Source organism: Lolium perenne, chromosome 5 (assembly GCF_019359855.2).
Source record: "Lolium perenne isolate Kyuss_39 chromosome 5, Kyuss_2.0, whole genome shotgun sequence".
In the NCBI taxonomy this organism is placed as follows: Eukaryota; Viridiplantae; Streptophyta; class Magnoliopsida; order Poales; family Poaceae; genus Lolium; species Lolium perenne.
Genome location: NC_067248.2, coordinates 3,145,357 through 3,167,873, shown reverse-complemented (window position 1 = coordinate 3,167,873; position 22,517 = coordinate 3,145,357). Strand labels below are relative to the sequence as shown.

At 43.3% G+C, this 22,517-nt stretch overlaps 1 protein-coding gene across 1 annotated transcript in view; it reads right to left on the bottom strand.

The window, feature by feature from the left end:
- Positions 1-22,517, bottom strand: part of LOC127321674 (uncharacterized) — a 75,178-nt gene that overhangs the window by 12,938 nt on the left and 39,723 nt on the right. The window contains exons 4-7 of the mRNA XM_051350688.2: positions 17,005-17,148; positions 16,829-16,852; positions 16,697-16,761; positions 10,044-10,098 (exon numbers count right to left, since the gene is read on the bottom strand). Coding sequence (XP_051206648.2) covers positions 10,044-10,098; positions 16,697-16,761; positions 16,829-16,852; positions 17,005-17,148 — 288 coding nt within the window. The remainder of the gene's footprint in view (positions 1-10,043; positions 10,099-16,696; positions 16,762-16,828; positions 16,853-17,004; positions 17,149-22,517) is intronic.

Below are 22,517 nucleotides of genomic sequence, written 5' to 3'. Positions count from 1 at the left end.
ATAGCATGGCGTCCTGCCATGTTGGTCTGAATTAGGAGGTTGAGCACAACGCCAGCTTGACTCGTCCACCGCTTCACGGGTAAACTGCGCACACGATCGCCCAGCCCGACGTTGTGTCAGGGGTGTTGTTCTTGGCGGTGGCTTCCAATCGTAGTTTCACGTGCAAAGTATAAAGTTATCTGTGTTTAAGATAAGCGCTTATGGTTTGTCTTCTTTCACGTTTCGTGATTTTCTTTTAAAGGTTGGTGACGCGATGTTGCTGCATAAGCTGATTCTTCGCTCCATGGGCTGCAGAACAGCAACAGACAAGCCTGCTGCCCACACACGAAGCTCGTAGCAGCATTGGTCAGCATCGTCACTGAAGCTCTGACAGCCGCAGCGCCTGTTAATTTTGCCGCTGGCCAGCTCGCAGGACATGATCCATGTCTTCTTTGTTTCTTATTTCTCCTCTGGTGTCTGCCTTGAAACCCATGTCGTCGTCCCCGTTCGCTGGCGCCTGGTTAGGGCTGATCCGGTGTCTACGCTAACCATGGTGGCCGAACAGATTAGATGCCGAACGGAGCCTGCGTGAAGTTTAGACAGCGCCGAGTCACGACCGCCCAACAGTCACGTTGTTATTCGTGGCACGCCCACAGGGCCGGCCATATATAGGGGCAAGAAACGGATACCTACTCCCTTCCCAGGTGTGGCAACACCGCCTAGATGGAAACAAGGATTTGCTGGAGCAGCAATGATCGTTTTGTGTCGTACTACGCGTACCAGAATCATTCCCCTCTCGCGTTCACTATGTAAAGTTGATCAGATCAAAGCTAGCTTCATGCAAGTTCGCTCATTTGATTGGAGTACTATGAATAAACTTCTGCTACGTTGTTTGCTTATTTGATGTTGGAATTATTGGAGAGAATCATGCTACCATGGCCGGAAGAGAGTATCCGTCAATTAAGTAGTCTCAAAGAAAAAAATTCAGGGGTCCACCGTAGCTGCAGAGCCGCCGGGCAAAAAAACATAAGGGCATCTCCAACGGGGCGACGCATTTCGGACGCCTAAATTGTCCGCGGACGTCCGTTTGTGTTGCCTGGCGGACGCGAAAATGACCGCGAGGCGCGAATTATCCGTTTGCGTCGAGGGCCACCCCCAGCGGTCCGACGCATTTTGGACACCCCATTGTTTTGTTTCCCAGCTCCTTCTTTTCCTTTTTGTTGAAGAACTCCCCAATTTGTATGAGCAAGTTTAAACGCGAAAACAAGTAGTACTGATTACTTGAATCAAACAAGTTCAAACATATTTAACATTCAAACTAGAGAACAAATTTAAAAACAAAGAAACTATAAGTTAATTCTTGGCCTTCTTGTTAGAAGGCCCTGCCTCGTCGTCCTCACGGACGCGCCTCTTGCTTGTCACCTCCTCCTCGGAAGAGGAACTGCCGGACGACGCGTCCGTGGAGGAGTTCCATTCGGACGAAGTGGCGTCTTCGTCGTCGTTGTTGGTGAACGGACGACGATGCGCCGCCTGCGCCCTTGCCCGGGCCCTGGCCTCCTTCCTTGCCGCCGCCTTCTCGTCCGCCGCCTCCAGCGCCTCCAGCCGGGCGAACTTGGCGTCGGAGTCCTCCTTCTCCTCCTCGTCCTCGCCGTCGCTGCCAACGGCGCCTCCATCCTCCTCCTCCTCCTCCTGGCTGTCGCTGGCAACGGCGCCTCCGTCCTCCTCGACCTCCCTCGGCATCGAGCCTGGGTCGCTGGGCGTCGCTGGCGTTTCCCACCAATGCCGCCATCCCGGCGGCTTGCCCTCGCTCTACGAGTCCGATGGCAAGGACGAGTAGCTCATGGCGCCTGGCTAGCCGGTGTTGGAGAAGAAGAAGAAGAAGATTGGCAGGCGGTTCGACGTGAATTACAGCAGGCGCATGGGTTATATTCTACGGGATTAATGGCGGCGCGTATAACGAAGAGGCCTGCGGTTGCTCTTCCGCGGCGGTTCGGCGCTCCATTCCAGCGGTTGGCGGGTTGATCGGCGCGGTTGCCACTCCGGCGGTTGACATCGGCGCGCTTGCTGTGCTTTAATTCGAGGCCGATCGAGCCAGGGTCGCTGCCAGGCTGACCCGTGGGGGAAGCGAGTGGACGCTAGGCGCGACCGCGTCCGGGGAGACGCAAACGTGACGCATATTTGCGCCGCGTTTGCGTCGTTACGGACGCCCCGGACACGATGCGTCGCCCCGCTGGAGCAGGGTGCAGACGCATTTCCGATCCACGCAAATGCAAACGGTCGCAACGTCGCCTCGTTGGAGATGTCCTAATGTGGCCAGCTCGGCTAGCTATGCTCCGTACCTCAGGACATGGATGAGGAGGCGTCGGAGCCGCCCGTTAGCGGGATGCGTCAGGAGCACGTGCAGCTAAAAAAATTACACTATACTATTAGATAAAAAAATGACCATCGTGTACAACCATAGAAAATCATGCAAGATCGACGTGTTCAGCCCAATGAATTAAGACGGTAGCCTCATCTAAAATTTGATTCTTGTACAAGAGACTAAGTTGTTATCTACCTATTTTCTATAAAATGGTTCGGCCGTAGCAACGCACGAGCAATTATGCTAGTTACCACAAATGTCTGTTTAGATCGGGTAGCCCAGCGCACGAAACGTTTTGGTCTGGTCAGGACATTTTCATTCCTTTATCGCCATAATTCGAACTCAAATTACATATAGGTGTAGAAAATAACAATCTTGCAATAAAATAATATTAAGTACTCCCTCCGTCCCATCCCACCAAAAGTGTCACAACTTTGTCAAAATTTGCATACTAGATAGTGTCTACATATATCTAAATTTTGACAAAGTTGAGACACTCTTGGTGGAACGGAGGGAGTACCTTATTACACCCAATTAAACAAATAAATGACAGCGTTCACATGCAATTAAAATTTATAATCAAACAATTCATAATTAAGCAGCTAAAATTCTATGTGATGGCACTCCATACGCAAGCACACACATAGTTGCGGAACATTTCAGATAGGAGGTGAAGACTAACTTACCGGTTGCATCGGGCCTGCATGCGAAGTAGGGGTCATAGTCTCTCACACCTCGTAGAATAGCCAAGAACAGATCTCTTGTCATCCGTTACTACCGCTGGAATGTGGCTTCCGGGAAGACCAGCTTGGTGAGGTAGAACTAGTCGCGATACAGTCGATAGTAGCCACCCTCTCGATTGCGCTTAAGGTTGCCCCCGCGAGGCCTCGTCGAGCCTATGTGCACCGGCCTCTGCATCGCAGTGTGTTCGATGGGGGAGGCCGCGGCTACCATGATCCCTGAAGAGGCGTCTGACTCGTCTTTCGACGAGCTGTCGAGCACGTCTTTGACGAAGAAGTCGATCGACTACGTGAGGTCCATCTGTGGGGCAACCATTATGGGTCAATGGCATGCCTACTTCAAGCAAATGGCCGAAAATGAACCAGGATTTCATACCGGAAAATTGGCCGAATAGGTAGTGGGCGTCGAGGCCGTGGCCGGTTCCGAGCGAAATGGAGGTGGGATAGGGGCTGCAGCGAGGCCAGCAAAGCCACTAATGGCTGCCACCAAATAGTCGCTTGATGTCCGTGTCGACACATTCTGAACCCAAATTTAGGATGTCAATGCGTCGGTGCGGACACGCCGGTCAGTTTGCATCAGGCTTATGGGCTGGAGTTTTACCCAATTCTGATCGGACGAACAAAAACAGATACTTTTGATCCGTTTGTGTTGGGCCACTGGAGATGCATTTAGTAGCGTACCGCATACAGACACACTACTAGCAAATATTTAGGAAAAAGGGAGTTACCGCCACACGTCATCCTCACATCGGAAAGACGTGTGCCCTCTCCGACATCATCTTCACATTTCATTTACATAGAAATGCTCAAAAGAAAAGACAAATACAATTTGGCCATGCAAATTTGCATAGGACACCCGGAAAAAAAGGAAAAAATCAATCGAGTCTTCCACTGATTCTTCCTCCACCGCGTCTTCCCCCACCGTGACGAGCTCTTGTTGTTGGAAACACAGTGGTTGTTCTGCCTGTTGGGATCGTTGCCGGAGGGAGGCGGCTAGAAGCCCGTGGCTAGGACCATTGGCGCCAGCGATTCTTGGCACCCGGCGTCGCGAGCTCCTCAGTTCGGTCCGAAGATAGCTGATGTTGCCACTATCGCCGCGGGAAAGAGAAGCACGCGTGTAAGGGTTTTACCCTTAACCTTTATTTTGGTTAATGATGAGACCAAAGCTAAAGTATGGAATAATGTTACCTATGAGTTTCTAAGTAGGTTTTAGTCCGCAAGTGTTGTTGGAAGGTGGTGAGAGACCCCACCCCATTTGCTATCCAAGAGAAGTGTTGGTGTTTTGGCTTTATTTTCTCGTGTTTTATATTTGGGCGGTCTCGATGAGCTTCTCGGGGATGTTGTCAAAGCCATACACACATCCTACCACCAAATAAATCTCACACTTTTTGGGTGAGTTTAGGTTTTGGATAAAATGCTTTTTGAGATGGTTTCAGCGAAACTGGCAGAGATACCGGCGGTGTCGGTTTCCCCACTGGATTGGTTTGGTGCTCGCCTCGCTGCTCTGGTATTTTACCATTAACATTTATTTTGGTTAAATCGGCGAGGAAGCCAGCGCGCCGGTTTGAACCATCCCAGGATGCCGATGAAGTGGGGTATCCATGTCAATTTCCATTGATGATGGACTTGGGTATAGGGAAAGAGGCGCGCTGGCAGATTCGTCGGCTAACAAACAAAAGAGAAGGAGAGTTTTACCCATGTTCATGCCCCCGAAGGGTAATACCCATCTTCTTGATTGTCTGATCTTTAATATCGATGAAGGTTACAACATCGCCATAATGGCTATGGTGGTATAGATTGGATATTGCCTAGGGGCAGATTATGCGTGAGTTGAAGTTAGCCTCCCCGACGACCCTCCTAGACTTTATATGGGAGGCTAGGTTTCAGGTACCACGACCGGGCCAGTTACATGCTAGAGGTGAACCCTAGGGTTTCATAATCTTGGGCTTGTACTTATTCCACATGCTAGGAACTTGGGCTTCTCATGCTTCGTAGCATCCAACATCTCTTGGGCTTTCTGATCCCTAGCAAACAATCATGTAGGCCCCTAGTTGGGCCGAACCAGTTTCACTAACGGTGGGTTCCCGATAGACTATATATACCCACGTTAGCCGAAGCGGCGCAGAATCCAGCGTGTCGGTTTTCTCATCGGACCAAGTCCGCGGGAGGATTAGCGCCGCCGATTTTACCGCCGGTTTGGGTCGCAGGAACTTTCCCAAACGGGTAGTTTTCTCCTTGGACTATAAATACCCTTTCTTCCATCTTGAGTGCTATAGGTCAACCATTCATAACATATCCTTGAACTCTCTCTTTCTCTCTCACCATTGTTCAAACACCATTTCTTGAGGATCTCCCATTTACCAAACCAAATCCAAATTCCTCTTGTAGAAAGAAAGAGGAGGTCTCAATCTACAACCCCACCAAGCCAAACATCATTCCCACTTGAGTTCATCGAGCAAGATTGTTACTCTTGGGTTTGTGGGAAACCATATGCGGCTAGCGTCACTCGGAAGCATCCGGATTTTTTATTTGCTCCAAGAAGAAGTTTGTGAGGGTTTGGAGACTACCTTAAAGTCTACCACGAGTGAGCGAGCTATTCCTTCGTGGGATAGGCTCCGGAGAAGAAGGTGAGCCTTCGTGGCGTTGGGAAATCCTTCGTGCAATCCGACACCTCTCCAACGTGACGTACCTTCCTCCCAAGGAAGTGAACACGGGAATACATCTTCGTCTCCACGTGCTTCGGTTATTCCTCAATGATCTCTTTACTTGTGTTGTTTACATTTGTGATAGCCTTCGTGTTTTAAGTACATTGTATCATCATCTAGATTTTGCCACCTAGTTTGCATTAGGCACACTTACTCAAAGCCTAAAATTGCAAAAGAATTTAAATAAAATTTGTAGAACCTAATCACACACCCTCTAGTTTACCATGTCCATTCTTTCAATTTGTATTAGAGAAAGAACTCTTTTTAAGGGCTTTACCGCCTAAATATTGAGATGGTTTTCACCGATGATGAGGATGAGACTAAGAAATATGCGGTCAAAGAGATTAGGGAAATGATGGCTATAGTTAAGCCCATTAAAAGGCTAAGGCCGATTCCGATATCAATGACCGACTTAGCAAAATAAGGAAGTATATAAAGGATCTTGCGGATAAGACTCCACTTGTTGAACCATCGGCTAGCTCCCAAGCGAAATCGTTTGTCCCGGGTGAAGTAGGCGTTGTGAATGTCGCTCAAACAAGTGATGCCACAAAGCCTCTGAAGTATTATAGTCATTTTCCTTTTGACGGAACTCACTTTTCCTTTCGAAAAACTTCTATTGAGTCTCATCTTTGCGGTTGTAGCAAGGAGCTTTGGGGCGTGGTGGTGCGTGGATTCAAGGTCAACGATCTAAATGATTTAACTCCACGTGAATACTATGAACGTCAACTCAACGCCACCGCCCGTGAGAAGATTTGAAGTGCACTACACCAAGCTCTTCATAACCAAGTTAGTGATCTTGAGGCCACCAATGAGCTTTGTGACAGAATCTCCATTCTCCAAGAGGGAACGTCCCTCATCCAAAAGACCAAGTATGAAGCGACCAAGTCCGAGATGAACTTGTTCATGATCAAGAATGGTGAAACCCTTTTTGATGCCTACTCTAGGCTTGATGCCCTCTCCATGAAGATTAAGGGAATTGGTTGCGACGAGTATCAAGATGGCTTTGATGTAAATGATGACACCATCAAGTCCAAGACTGTCTCAATAATTGCCATGGATGACAAGCAATTGGCCCTCAACTCGACTCTTCTTCATGCTCAAAACAAATTCTCCCCGGATAATCTTGTCTCATACTTTGTTTCCACGAAGAATATGGCCAAGGAAGGAAAGAGGGTCGAGAATTGAACCATGTTATGTATTCCACCCATAGCATTGCTTTCAATGCCAAGGTTGTACAAGCCAATGAAGATCCTGAAGATATTGAAGAAGAAGATGATATGACATCAACAGGTGATATCCATGTGGATCTTGCTTTCTTCGCCACGAAGTGGAACAAGAACTTTGATAAGAAAGTTTTGAGCTACCCTAGTGACAAGAAGAGGACTTGTTATCATTGTGATGAAGCAAACCAATTTGCAGACAAGTGTCCTTATGAGAAGAGATAAAAGACAAGACAAAGTATGAACGGGGTGCCAAGCTAAGGTTGAAGCCAAACCCGATCAACGAAAGATACAAGAAGAGAAGAGAAGGCAAAACTCTTGTTGCTTACGAGTGTACTTCCGATGAAGATAGTGAGGACGAGCAGAAGATGGTAGTTGTGGCCACTTTGGCTCTTGCCGGACCTGGGTCACTCTTCACCTATGAATACACAAAGGACTACTCCGACAACTCCGACATTCCCAAGAAGTCCGACACTTGTCTCATGGCAAGATGAGCAATGGATGAAGACCTCGTCCTCTATTCCATTCCCAAGAACTCCGACATTTGCCTCATGGAAGAGGTGCTAAGGTGATGTCTCCTCCCTCTCTCTCTAACATCTTGGATGATAATGCTTATGTTGAAGAAGAATATATAATCATCGGTTTGTTTAAAGTAAAGTGTTCTGTTCATGGCGATGCTCTTGCTAAGTTCGATTTCTTAATGGAAACCGTTGCTTCACGTGACGCGACCATTGAGGAATTGACATCTCATATTGAAAATGAAAAGCGGAGATTAAATATCCTTAAGCAAGAACTAAGTGGTGAGAACAAACACTACATTTCTTCTTAAGCAACAAATTGAAGCCTTGTAACTTGATAAGGTTAAAGACTTGGATACTCTTGATAGCGCTCTTTTAATGTCTCAAGACCTTGATGCGTCAAAGAAAGAACTTGAAGTTGCTCATGCTTCCCTCACTAAGGACCTGGACCACCTAGAGCTCGCTAACAAGCTTGTTAAGGGTGAGCTCATGAAACTTAGAGAGAACCATGACCTACTTCAATCCACTTATGAATATGCTATTGGTACATTGAAATATCCCATAATTATTGATAAAATTGCATGTGCTTCTAACTCTACTATTGATCAAGAACTTCTCATTGAGGATAATAAGAAGTTGAAAGCGCAACTTGAGAAAGAGTGTCTCACACCTTCTAGCAAGGACAAGACTCTTGATGATGTCCTTGCTCATCAAAAGGTGAGAGATCACAAGCAAGGAATTGGGTAGAACCCAATAAATTAAAAGAATGGTGTCATTCCCCCCAAAAAGGTAAACTTTGTGCAAGAAGGGCATAATGTGAATGACAATGTCAAGAAGACGGTTTGGAATGGGGGAGCCACAAGGGGAAACTGCATTCGCAAGTTTGCGTGGAATAATAACCCATCCTATGTGATACGTAAGGGCACGCAAGGGGATATGTATGCTAAATATGTTGGTCCCCGCAATGGCTATTCTTATCGTTGGTACTCAATTTGGGTACCAAAAGGTCTTGTTGGCAATATCATGGAACCATTTACTCAATGAGTTCCTAAAAAGGACTTGATTTTGTAGGGCAATGCCTCAGGGGGTTCAAAATAGGTGTTTGATAGTGGATGAACCAATCATATGACCGGAGGCAAAGGAGTGCTTGATGAATTTATTGAAGCAATCAACCAAACGTCAAGCAACGCCTTTTAGGGTAATTTAAAAGGAAAGGTACTTGGGTACGGCTAGAATACTTTTAGGTAAAATTATAGAATATTTTAGGTCCAATTTGGAGCACCAACTTTCAAGGGAAGGATAATGAATTTCTTAAACATGCTACATGTAAATTACCTAAGGTTAGAAACATAGTTTTACTTATGTTCATTATCTTAGGAACCTGCTTCTCAATTTTTGTGATTTTATTGATTCTGTGAAGGCTCTTTCTCTATGGATCTCTTCCATGTCCAACATTATACATTGAAGTTATCAAGCTGTTTTTTGTTCTTTGTTTTGCATGTAACTGGGGACATTATGGAAAGAATTGCTTGTGGAACAATTATAGACTGACACTTTAATATTGATTTGGTTTGGAAACTATTGGGAAGTTTCTCTCTCTAAGGCCATGGGATGATCTTTCAAAACTAAAAAACAATATTAGTAAGGCATTTTGAGCCATCAAGTTCATTAAGATATTAATTTATCGACAATAATTGGTCCAGTGGCTCAGTTTGGCCCAGTGTAGCCCAACTGTCATCTCCTTGAGTGTCAGCCACTGTCCGCTTGTGTCTTGCACCCTGGGGTATTTATGTGGCTCTTATTGTTATGCTTTCAAAATAAATTATATTTTTACATCAGTTATCTATGATTTCTAGTAAATGACGAAGAGATTAAAAAAAGATGGAGAGATTAATTTGATGGATTATTCAATGATGTGAATTGGAGGACTATATCCGAGCTAGACGACTCCTTAGATGACACTATCATGTTGTTCGCGCAGATGATCCTATATCTTGATGTTAAGATGGCCATAATAATAAGGTAGAAGAAGGAAAGTCCCAAAAAAATATATAATAAGGAAAGTCCCTTGCCTCGATGGCCACTCCACCGCGATGTGGAGATGCCTTGGAGAGGTGGCTATAGTATAGCTAACTAAGCTATTCAACCAGATGTTTTGGTCAAACAAGATGCTCGAAGAGTGGAGGAAATGAATAATACTACTTATCTTAAAAAACAAAGGAGAAATTCAAATATATACCAATTACTAAGGAATTAAGCTGATGATCCATACTATGAAGCTTTGGGAGAGATTTGTGGAGTATCGCTTGGGGACAAACATGAATGTGACTAAAAACCAATTTGGTTTCATGCATGAGATAGGATTAAAGAGACATTTAACTTCCTTTGCCATTTTTGGACATAGATCATTAGTAATATTCCATATTTTTTAATTATTTTTCGAAAGAATGGTATAAGTTATAGCATCTCTTTTTCTTTGCACACTGTGGTGGGGATGATAAAGGGATGATATTACACACCTGGTTATGATGGTTCCAAATAGATACATTCCCACCGTAATGAACAACCAATATCCTGTACGACACATGGGGATACTTAAATGTAGAATAATATATGATACAAGAGTGTTTATACAATTATTATACAAATTACTTGTTTTCGTTTACCACTATTTGTTAATTAATTAACTACTCATCCACACTTACTCCTGCCTGAGCAACAAGTATACCACATGTATGTAAAAAAATATAAATCATACGTTGTATGCTAAGGTTTAGTTGAAATAAACAAAACTCGTGATTAAGATCTGAAAGGTTATTGTTTTTATTTAAATTATTTTACCTTGGCTATTAAATGGAAAAACAGACTCCCCCGAGTTTATTAATGTGGTTGTTTTAGACATAGAGAATTTCATCCTTTGAGAACATTGAGTAGAAATACCATTAAAATATTTAGATTATTTATTGGAAATCATATGTATATATATTTTTTGGGCTTTATAAATACACCACGGAAGAAACAAGTGTTAAAATTTTTGGAGACAATTTTGATGACCAAAACGACAACGTGTATGGAACCGGAGGGAGTATCTCCCATGATTTTTTGTTGATTAGAAGGTTATAAAGTATATATTTTCCAACTGTGTTGATGTTTGTTGACTTGAGTTTGTTGATGTTTTTTGTGAAGTGCATATTGCATTTGTTAAATAACTATCTTTGATTTAGTAGATAACTATTCAAATTATTTTTGTTTCATGTAATTTATATATGGAAGGGGAGGGCGTTTTGGTGCTCGTGCATATATGCTACTGATACATGGACCGCACTTTCTTATGTTGAGCACGTGCCAAACTTATTTTAATTGCAGATATGCACGACTGAAAAATTTATGATTTTAGTGGATTTTTATGGATATACTATAGGCTGGCTCTATTTGCTAAATTTCAGTGAATTCATATGGTGTAACCACAAGTTCCATTGTGCATGGAATGTTTGTGGATTTTATATTTTAAGGTGAACAAATTATACAAGAAAATGGCATTTCTGTACTTAATTAATAGATTGCTAATTTTACATAAATTTATGTTAAAGTTTTTTTAACAAATGCATCCAATATATAATGACATGTGTTCTAGGTGGCATTTCGTTTATGCGTGCAATTTTGCATGACGTATGTGTATTACTATTTTCATATTGTTTCAATTCAATTTACTTATCTTGTATTCCTCAGATGATGTTATCACATATGTGGAAATTAGAAGAATACATTGTGTGATATGAGAAGTAGCGGATTGTTCAACAGTTCGAGAAAATATCATGCATTGAGATCAAGAGAAATCCTAATACCTTTGAGAACTAGCTCACCAGCAAGTGGGAGATGGAAGGGTCAGCCCTTGAGTAGTTAAGCCGACCCTTATGATTCCCCCTTTTATTTCCAGTACCAATGGTTTACTCAACATATAAATGTGTTATCGCAAAAAAAAGTGTATACATGTGTGTAGTCTCAAATATATTAATTTAACCAAGGATTGTCGATCCATAAAAAGTTAATGTGTGAGGATGGATTGGATCTACAAGATCAGCGATAGTTTCCAAGTCCTTAAGTTGTTTGAAGAATCACGCCAAGAATAAGAATAGTCATAGTATGAAATAGGGATAAGATACCTGATCTGGTAGATGAAACTTTTTGCTCAGTTAGGCCTAAATCATTTACCAACATATATCCACTGATACAAGTTTGAAGCCAGAATGATCAAGATTGTCCTCTGACCTGAGGTCTAGAAACTTTGCTTGGTTAATTTGATTTAGGGTCAGCTTCAATGGACTTGCTTATAAGGTTTTGCTACAAAATAGCCTCTAAAAGAATCATATCCTCAAGGATTGCCATGGGTGTTATGCTTTTCAATTAGGCGTTGATGGTGTATAATTCATTCCTTCTAGGATTCACCCCTACTTTTGTTTGACAACTATATTTTTTATTCTCAGTTATATTAGTTTGATTCGGTGGCACCTCGATTCGGTTATGGACTTGTCCATTTCATGAGCACCGGTGACGGTTCGTTTCACATGTTTCCGGGACTGGATTCCTTCGAATGGGGAAACTTGATTTATGAAACCTCGGTAGCAACTGGTCTCTAGTCAGCAATACGGGAAAACAGTTCTCGAAATGGATGTACAAAGTAAGTCGTCAATCCTGGTGTGATTGTGCTTCTTTAAGAGCAATCGACTATGAGAAAATCAGAGGGTTGAGTCTAATCCTAGGGTGAACGACATGGAACACAATGCCTTCGATTATAAATATTTTTGAGAAACTACTCTTTTATGTTGGCTGCATATAAAATACTAGTGCGTGAAATTGTAGCTCCATCTGTTTGAACTTTTGGTTATTCATCTGCACTCTCACGCTTATTTTTCTTGAGTCCCATCTTAACAGAGGAAAAGTTTGTGATTGCGACTTATGTTTAGTTGAGAGTGAAGCAAGAGCATCTTCAAGCCTAGAGATGATGATATATTTTCATTGAATATTTACCATCTCCTAGTTGTCTAGGAGTCGATTAGTAGCTTCCATTTTTGTGGATCCTCCTTAAGATTGTTGTGAAGGTCCGAGGATCACCTCAAGATACACCATGACTGATTAGGTAAGTTCCTTTTGAACTTAGCTCAAATAGAAGAATCTGAACTCCAAGTGATTTCAAGGCTACGTGCCTAAGCCTCAACAATAGAGACATGGAGTTGCACCAAGCACGGGAACCTACGGATAGATCCGGTGTATTTGGTTCTAACTCGTTACTTACTTTCATGTTTTACGTTGTTTTTATTGGGCTAGTCCTTGCAAGTTCATTTATTGCTTCAGTTTTTGTAAGCTCTACATTTCTTAGATTTCTATAATATCCTCTTCATCAAGGCCAATCGATAGACCTCGGTCTTTCAAGTTCCTTTGATATATCTCTTTCGTCTTGGTACGTCAAGAGAAGCGAATCCGGATCCAGAGACTGGAGGTAAAGTATTTTCTCTCAAGTATAAAAGGGAAAATCAATCTATTCGACCACACCCATAATAGTTCATCGCGCTCAACATCTCCGCGAGAAGACACATATCTCCACCACAGTTAACACCTCTATAAATTACTTACTGTTATTTGGCACATGTTCTAAACTCTTCTCCGGAATTATCAATATTTGGTAATCTTACTCTACACTATTTATAATCTTAACCTTTTAATTCATACCGTGATTGCTTATTTATCCCCATATTGAAGTATTTCATTGTTGATTGCGACTTTTATAGTAATTTATTTAGTTCTATGTGGCACAAAAAATCCCAAGTGAAAGTTAACAACATGATTGGAAATAAGTGGTTGAGTATACTCTCATCTTTACGAGTGTAGCCTTTTTTTTAAAGACTTAGATTATGGAGTGTTAATTAATGGTTGTTGGTTGAGGCATAGAGTGTGGCGTGTTAATTAGTGGGTTTTTTAAAAAGCAGTCATACACAAAGTCATTAATTGTCTCCTGCCCATTTTTGATTTCCATATAGTATTTCACGATGATGTATTAAAATATAAATGGTTGTCTCGTGAAATGTGCCTACTCCTATGATAGGATTGAGGTGGAGAAAATTCGTTCAGATCTTCAACAAGGACTTCACTCTCGGCTCGCAACTGCGAGTCGTGGAAAACTTCTCCGATGCGGAGACTAGAGCATTGTGTAAGTAACCAATTTCTCACGGCCGACAAGACTATGCTATTTTCACACGATTTCTCCCTGTCCAAAATGGAAATTATTTTTGACAATTTTATTTATACCGTCATGAATAAAAAGGCCAGGTCAAAGAAGGTCTGATTTCTAGTAAAACACACTGTGAGTATAATATCTTTACTATTATACGGGGACCGGTGGTGTTGATAGGTTAAAAAACCGTTTCGTACGTGTAAAAAACTATATAGATCTGCCTCAAAGATTTATACGTGGAAAAAACCGGCGTCTATGCTGTCCAACTCCCACACGAGGAAACCTGACGAACAGTCGCCAGAAAACCGGAGAAGAGAAGTAAAAGACTCAGCTCAACGCACGTCTTCCCCTTGTCCCCGACTCCTGTATACGAATAAAACAGCAAATCGCCAGCGCCAACCCACCCTATCCAAATGGTTGTCGCCATGAGAAACCGAAGATCGGAATAGCGGCGGGGAGGGCATAGCCGGGAGGAATCGGTCCAGGGCAGCGCTAGCTCGCCGGATATTTGCAGGCCCAGATGTTATAATTGCTTGATTTTGTTTCGCTCCATCGATCGTGATCGCTGACGATACTTTTCTTCATCTGATCCTACAGCTTGATGAATGGGTGCTCTGCTGAAGCTACAACAAGAAGGCGTGGTCGAGTGGTACGACACCATCGACTCCGGCGCCGACGAAGCCTAGCCGGCCGCCGCATCGCCTTCCGCCAAGCACCGGCGGGCCGGGCACTACCCTGTGGTGCCGGCGATGAAGATCGAGCTGCCCGACTACAGGTTCTACCGGCACCCGTGTCGCCCGACTGCGGCACCGGAATAGGCTGAACGGGCATCGACGGTGCTGCGGCGACATGTTTGTCATCTACGAGTCCGTCATCTTCCACCAGTTGTCACCTGTCGCTTTGGGCTTTGACCGCGACACGGCGACGTTCGTGGACATGCTCGCCTACCTTCAGAAGGCAGCAACATCAGTCAGAAGAGAAACAGCCGCAGCGATTCCTCCTCCCTAGCCTACTAACATGTTCGTCGGGTCTCCTGTAGTCGTGCAAGCTTACCCAAAACACATTTCAGATCAGAGATTTCTTTTTAATGGATCTAAGTTAAGGTTTTATAATACCAACTGATCTCAATAGTTTCATTATTTTGTACGGATGTGGGTGGTGCATTCTGGTAGGGGTGTAAACGGATCGGATCGGATCGGATTTTGCTCATACCATATCCTCTACCACATGTTTTTCGCGGATTCGGATCGGAGCGGATATTGATCGGTTTCGAATTCGAATGCGGATATATCGGTGTGCGGATTCGAATGAAATGGAGCGGACTCGGACCGGAAACAAAAATAGTCGGATATATGCTTTTGTCGGTAGATAGTTATAGTTCTTGCACATCTTGAGAAATATTTAAACTTTTAGTCTTGCGCAGTTAAAAAGAAAGAGACATAATGCGCTAAAATTCAAGCATTGTTAGAAATTTAGATATAAACATGCTTGCCAAATGAATTTGGTAACTTAATAACTACTAACCTTCCAAGATTGGCCTTTACTTTTGACTCAAAATCGGATTATCCGGTTTTAAACCTTGGGATTATCCTAATTAAATTTCGGATAATCCATATCCGCATGCTATTTTCTATACCATATCCTATACCATATCCGGAGTACCACTTCGGAATCGGATATCCTTAACCGTCGGATCCTTTAAAATCGGATATGAATACCTTAAAACGGATTCAGCGCCGGTTTCGGTGCGGAAATTATCCTATCCATTTACACCCCTACATTCTGGGTTAACAAATCAATCCAGTTATATAGATTGTCACATGTCCACTTTTTCACAGGTATATAAAGAAGCGAATTTTCATGAATACTTAGAGGACTTTTAAACGGATGTGTGCATCCTAGTTATGCAGAGGTCGGTTGTAATTACTTGTTCAAGTAATAAAAGCGCCCATTATCGAAAAAAATATGAAGAAGCGAAAACGATTGCTGCGTTTGCGGAACGGTGGAAAAGTAGGTACTGACAGAAGATCGTACAATGGAGCCCGGACTTTTCATAAAAAAATTGTAAGAAGAATGAAAGGAAATCATATTTGAAGGTTCGTACAATTTTTGAAAAAATCGCACGTATATTAACCTTGGTTTCTGATATATTGGCTTAGGTAGCTAATTTGATTGGCAAGGAAAATGGGTTGTTACTATTTTTCCTGGGATTTAGTGATTGGATGTACCTAATGGGCAATAAAAATGGTCTGTTATTATTTTTACTGAGATTTAGTGATTGGATGTACTCCCTCCGGTCGAATTTAATCGGCGCGGGAGGTGGTATATGCGCAACGAAAAGGGGAGGTTATTATTTTTGCTGAGATTTAGTGATTGCATGTAGCTAATAATCAATTACGGATGTAAATGAGATCGTCAACTTGTCAAATTGATGGAAATTCCCATTGGTCCAGTCATGCGCATGTTTATATTTTTGTTGTATAGTTTTGGTTGGGTAGGGTTAGGTGGGCTGATCCATTTTGTGGAAAAAACTAGGAACCTTGCCCTAACACATCTTACCAACTTTAACTCGTGGCAAGAGATAAATATGGAAGGATATGTTATATATGTTTTCCCCGTAGTAAGGCATAGGCATTATGCTAGTTTTGGATATACCCTGCTGGAGACATATGCTGAATTTTTCTGTAATCGGGGTCAACTTGACTTTAGTTCAAATGATTTGCACATATGCACCTCATCCATTCAACCCCTAATTAAGAGCGATCAAGCTAGAAATCTAAAAAAAAAAGGAGATGCAACTTGTAGTCTAGGATGGTATCCCAAAAATAATCATGGTGCAAGTTATATTTATGTGTTAAATTACTATAGAAAAGTTTTGCTAAAATATCTGCTTAGATGACATGAAAATCTTTAAGTAAATAGCTGATACAGGCATCAACTTACCAAGGCTCTGTTGAATGCATGTCCATTGTAGTAATGAAGTTCAAACCGTCCATGCAGTCTATGATCTACAGAAATCGTACATTGTAAAGTAGTTCACCACAGAGAAGCAAGATTTATGGAAGAGAGACATACCTTGATTCTCGGTTTAACCGGCTGCTGGATAATAGACACAATAAGCACCCGCACCAGTAAGTAAAACAAAAGACCAAACAAAGCAACAAATATCAGAAGTTATCGAGATGCACGTACGTATGGTTGACCTATAGCATGTGAAGTTAAATTTAGTTTGCCTAAAACACAAAACGGACCTGAAAGGTTGACGTGTTACCAGCAGTCGTTATTGTTGCTTCGTGCGCCCTACCTTTATTGTCAGCTACATGGAGTGCGTAAGAGATCGATTTGCTTTTCAGGATATCCAGCATCTCATTCTCACTGCAAATGCAAGGGCACAACTACAAAACGAAGAGCTATTAATTGGCGTACATGCACACGCAGACAAAAGTACAAACTTATATGTATACATAAATTTATTCTATACGGACATGTATAAATTCTACAGCTTCTGGTTGGGAATTTGTACTAGAGAAAAATAAATACAGTAAATTAGTAGAATTAGGTAGTGGCACCTAGGTGGTACTCATGAACCTGATAAATGGCTGGGCCAAAATTTTGAATATACAATTGTCAAAAAATTTCGAACAAATTTTTTTGCATGTAGAGGATGCATGTATGTATGTGTTTTTTTTCATACTCAAATTCAAAAGTACGTAGCTTAGATAAAAATAACAAGTTCCAAATGAATAGTACGAAGGAAACTCTTCCCTCCCGAAAGTTCTGTAACTTGATGATCGGATAACTATGTAACTAAGTACTAGAGTAAGTTTAATCGGGTTCAGAAGTATCCATGTTCCAAAAAATTTGCTTACGTAAATTAGTTCCATCTTTGCACAGGAAGCTACCGTCTTTTACCGTTGGCCGCTGCCTGTCATAGTATATGGTACGACTATACTATTATGGAAAAAAGAATCGTGGTGTTCAGCTTCTTTGCCCATCTAATTCTGATATGTGCTAAAATCAAATACTAGAGACATACGTGCGTGTAGATATCTCTGGGTTTTATTTTTATTTGTTTGGGTTGCTTATCAAGCGTGACGCTCAGTAAAGTCTGGCTATTGATTAATTGATTAAGAGCAACTCTAGTAGATCCCCTAAATCTCGACCAGTAAACTCGCTAGTACATGTTGAGGCGAAAAGGGGCCCGTGAGCAAGGATTCGCGAACAAAGGGGGTTATCATCAATTGTCCCCATGTTGAGGTAACGGGAATTCTGCGCTCACGCGGGCTCTGGCTGATCACCATAACTATAAAATGGAATATTCGCATATTCCATTTTATAGTTTTCGTATACGGATCTGATCTGCGCCCGCGAACTGGAAAATAAAACTCATATATATGGTATTGTTTTGGAATATTATTTGCATCAAACATCCAAAATATGCTCAAATAAACTTTCTTGCACAATCATCCGCCTCCATGGTGATGAAAGAAGGCTCAAGCAACACCATTGTCGCCGGTAGCAACTCCGGGGACACTACCGCTCGCCTCTTCTTCCCATTCGCCTCATCGAAGGCCTCTTCATCGATCTCCTCCACCGCATCTTGGTCGTAAGTGACACCATCGTCAAACTCCTCAACATCGTCCTCGTCATCCAACTCATACGCGTCAAGGGGATGCTTCGTAATGCTCACCTTGGCCTCGCTTAACATATCGACAAAATAGGACTGGCCATCATACATCGGAGGCATTTCGACAAACACGTTGTCGGCGCCGACGTCTTTTCCCTGGGATGCTGCCGCTGACGTGGATGGAGGAAGGCCACTTCGTTTCACGGACTGCTTCCCCTTCCCAGCCTATGCATTAAAATGTTGAACATAATTTTCTTTTATACAAATTATTTACTGAAACCTTATAAGGAAAATAGAAAGATCAAACTGAAGCCACTTCACTAACGACATATGTCGAAACATCTACAAGCTTGATGAAGGGGTTGAACGTCTCGGGGCCTCATGCCCATACCTCACCAACGCACATCATCAGAAAACCGGAGGCCTCACCAAAACGCTCCATAGCGAGTTGGGAACTCAAACCGGTCTAGCAAACACTTAACGCACACCACTGCACGAGAAGCCGCTGCCACAATTTTCCGCCTACCCGTCTTCATGATGGATCAACGCATTGACCTTGACAGGCCTTCCATTGACGCCGCCGTGGTGCCAAATGACACCGGCACCCTGCATGAGTCTATCAAACCTTGTCCATCACCGAGACCTCGCTGGGCCACGCCGCCGAGAATCGGTAGCGTCCATGAGGTAGATGAAAACCGCTCTGCCTCAGGACCCCTCCAGCCGGCATCAGCTCCAAAAACGATACCCCATGGGGAGAACGACGCCTCACGCCGTCATCGTCCGATCCCCCGGAGCAGATGACCCTTCCTGTAGCCTACACGGTGGCCCAATGCCTCCACGTCTTCGAATTCAGGCCGGCGATATGAGCTCCAAAACAGTGCTTCCAATGAGGAAGACGATGCCAAATGCCACCACTGTCTGGACTAGCCCGAGGTTTCCCTTGGAGGCTGGCGGAACTTCCACCGTGACGTCACGCTCAAGGAGAAGTGAAGGTCAGTGATGGCTCCGATCTAGGGTTGACCCCCCTGGTCACCTGAAGGGGGCGACAGAGGGAGTCGGGAGTTGGGTGCTTGTCCCGTTGAGCTTAATTGGTTTTTAGTTGCTGCATCTTGCAACATTAGCATAATCAATCAAGGTGTTAATCGAGAGAATTGCTGATTCTGTCATCTGCGCGCCTATCTGCATAATTAATCAAATCGTAGTGTATACACCGGCAAGCAGCCAGGTTGGCTGCCTGCAGGTGCATGAACACATAGTTGGATCAAGGCTAGCTAGCCTTAATTTGAACTCGTACCTGAACTCGTAAGCTGACTGCCACTTGCACACGCACGGCTCAGATGGAAAACTTGTTTGTGACGCTCATCCGTGGCAAAACGGACACAAAAGACCATGTCAGGTTTAATTTTAAGAGCATGGTTAATACCAGCTCATTTAGCGCTTTCGTATGTACAATAGCTCAGCTCTTAGTCTAGCTCTATGGAATATTTAAATGGTACTGCTATTCAATGCTTGCATGCACATGTAAGACTGCATGGAAGAGAAGGCCTGCCAAAACGCTCACAATCAAGCTACAAGCGGGCTTTCTCGGTTGCTGTGTGTAGCCCGGCTGCAGATGTAGCGCCAGCTCTCCTCTTTTTCCTCCTTTCTCTTTCCTCCATCTAGGATTTTGCTGACGTGGGATACCTTATAGCTAGCTGACTCGAATCTATTGTACATGCTCTAAGGTTTTGTTTCCCTCCATCCACGCACGAGACTCCGGATATTAATTGAAGTCATTTAATCAATGGACTGTATGAAAGGTCACTAGTAGAAAACAGACCTTTCGTTCGGAGCTGTCCGAAGCATTAGTCCCAACCACGTTTGGACCGGGACTAATGCGAGCATTAATCCCAGCCGTGTTTAGACCGGGACAAATATGATCATTAGTCCCGGTTTCAAGAGCTAAGACGCCGCGCGGTTTTAGTCCCGGTTCAAACGGGATCTTTAGTCCCGGTTGGAGATACCAACCGGAACTATAGGGGTTGCGGCAAGCCTCGCCGATGCGAGCATTTTTACTTCCGGTTGGTGTTCCCAACCGGGATTAAAGTTCTACCATTTACATCCGGTGACCTTTAGTCTCGGTTGGGGACACCAACCCGGACTAAAGGTTTCCTTGGGTTTTTTTTGGCTCCACCTACCCCCCCTAGATCACCTTTTTTTTAGTTTTGTAAAATATAAAAGAAAATGATAGAAAATTCAAAATCCTTTTAGATGTAGGCAGGTTAGGTGATCTAGTTATTATAAAAAATAACAAACATGAATTTTACCTTATTATGCAAAAAAATTATTTTTGGGTAAAATGGCAATAACTTTTGCATACGAATTCGAAAAAAGTTTAATATATGAAAATGTATCTACGCAAAAAGTTACATCCCATTTCACCCGGCAATGCCCGGTTAGCCAATTTTTAGATTCTCAAACTCCCAAAGGGAATACGAAAAAAAAATCAGATTTTAGGTTTTACAAAAAAAATATAAAAATATTTAAAAAATATTGTTATTTATTTATTGAAAATTAATATTAATTCAGTACTTTTATTTATTTAAAGTAATTATTTGAAATTCAAACAAAAAAGAAATGTGACATCGTGACCAAGAGGTTAATAGGATTGATCTCTACTAATAAGTTACGGATCGGTGGTGTTGGTAGGTAAAAAAACCGATCAATATTTTCGTACGTAAAAAAACCACGATCGAGTCGGCTTGACGTGTCAAAAGAAACCAATGAATCCTACGCTCTTTGGTTTCCGTCCGAAACGAGTTCGTGCCGAACTCTGATTTGCGGAACTCTGATTTGCGCCATAAACATGGCTGGAGCTAACAGGTTAGAGTTACTCTGGGGTTTAGAGCACCTCCAGCCGTTGGCGCTCCCTACGGCCAATCTGGGGTGAATTACCGCCGAATTGGACGGAAGTTTGGCGTGGGGAGCACCGAACTTCCAGCTGTCCCCCTAGCTAGGCGCCCGATGATCGGCATATTTGGCTTATTTTCACAAATAAACTCACAGTTCGGCGTATCTGACAATTTTTTGCCAATATTTGGCCTATTTTTACAAATAAACGTTACAGTTCAACAAAGCAAGCAAATAATTTAACAAGTTTTGAAACAAATTAAATGGAAACTAGTTGGTGTTGCCTCGAAGCCTCCATATGTGCTCCACCAGATCATCCTGCAGCTGTCGATGCATTGTGGAGTCTCGAATCTCCTGACACATAGCGATGAATGCAGTCCACGATGCCGACACCTGGTGATTAGGCTGTGCAAGAGGACCCTGTCTGTCATATGGTGCAGCTTGCTCGCTCAGAGGAACTGGATACTTTCGTTCATTCTCAATAATCATGTTGTGTAAGCACACTCAACAGTTCATCACCTCCCACATCTCATCTTTGGACCAAGTCATAGCGGGGAACCGGACTAGAACAAATCTCTGCTGGAGGACACCAAATGCACGCTCGACGTCCTTTCGGCAAGCTTCTTGTTCCTTGACAAACTCCGCATGCTTCGGGATGACGGGGCTTGAGATAGTCTTCACAAATGTTGCCCACTTTGGAGAGATACCGTCTGGAAGATAGTATCCCGTGTTGTAGTGTCGGCCATTCATCACAAAGTTAACCGGGGAGCATGACCCTCAACAAGCTTGGAGAAGATCGGCGAGCACTGCAGGACGTTGATGTCGTTGTTGCATCCTGGCATACCAAAGAAGGGTGCCAAATCCAGAGATCATGGGTAGCCACTGCCTCAAGTTTCACAGTGCAGCCCTTTTTGTGACCCTTGTACATTTCCTGCCAGGCAAACGGATAGTTCTTCCATTTCCAATTCATGCAGTCAATGCTTCCAAGCATCCCCGGAAATCCTCGAGCTTCATTGACAGCGAGGATCCGGGCAGTGTCTTCGACAATGGGTGATCTCAAGTAGATGTCCCCGAACACTGCTATCACCGCCCTGCAGAACCGGTAGAAACAATCAAGGGCAGTGGACTCAGCCATCCGAAGATAGTCATCGGAAGCATCACGAGGAGCTCCATATGCCAGCATCCGCATAGCCACCGTGCACTTTTGGAGGGCGGAAAACCCTGCCATGCCGTTGCAATCCAACTTGC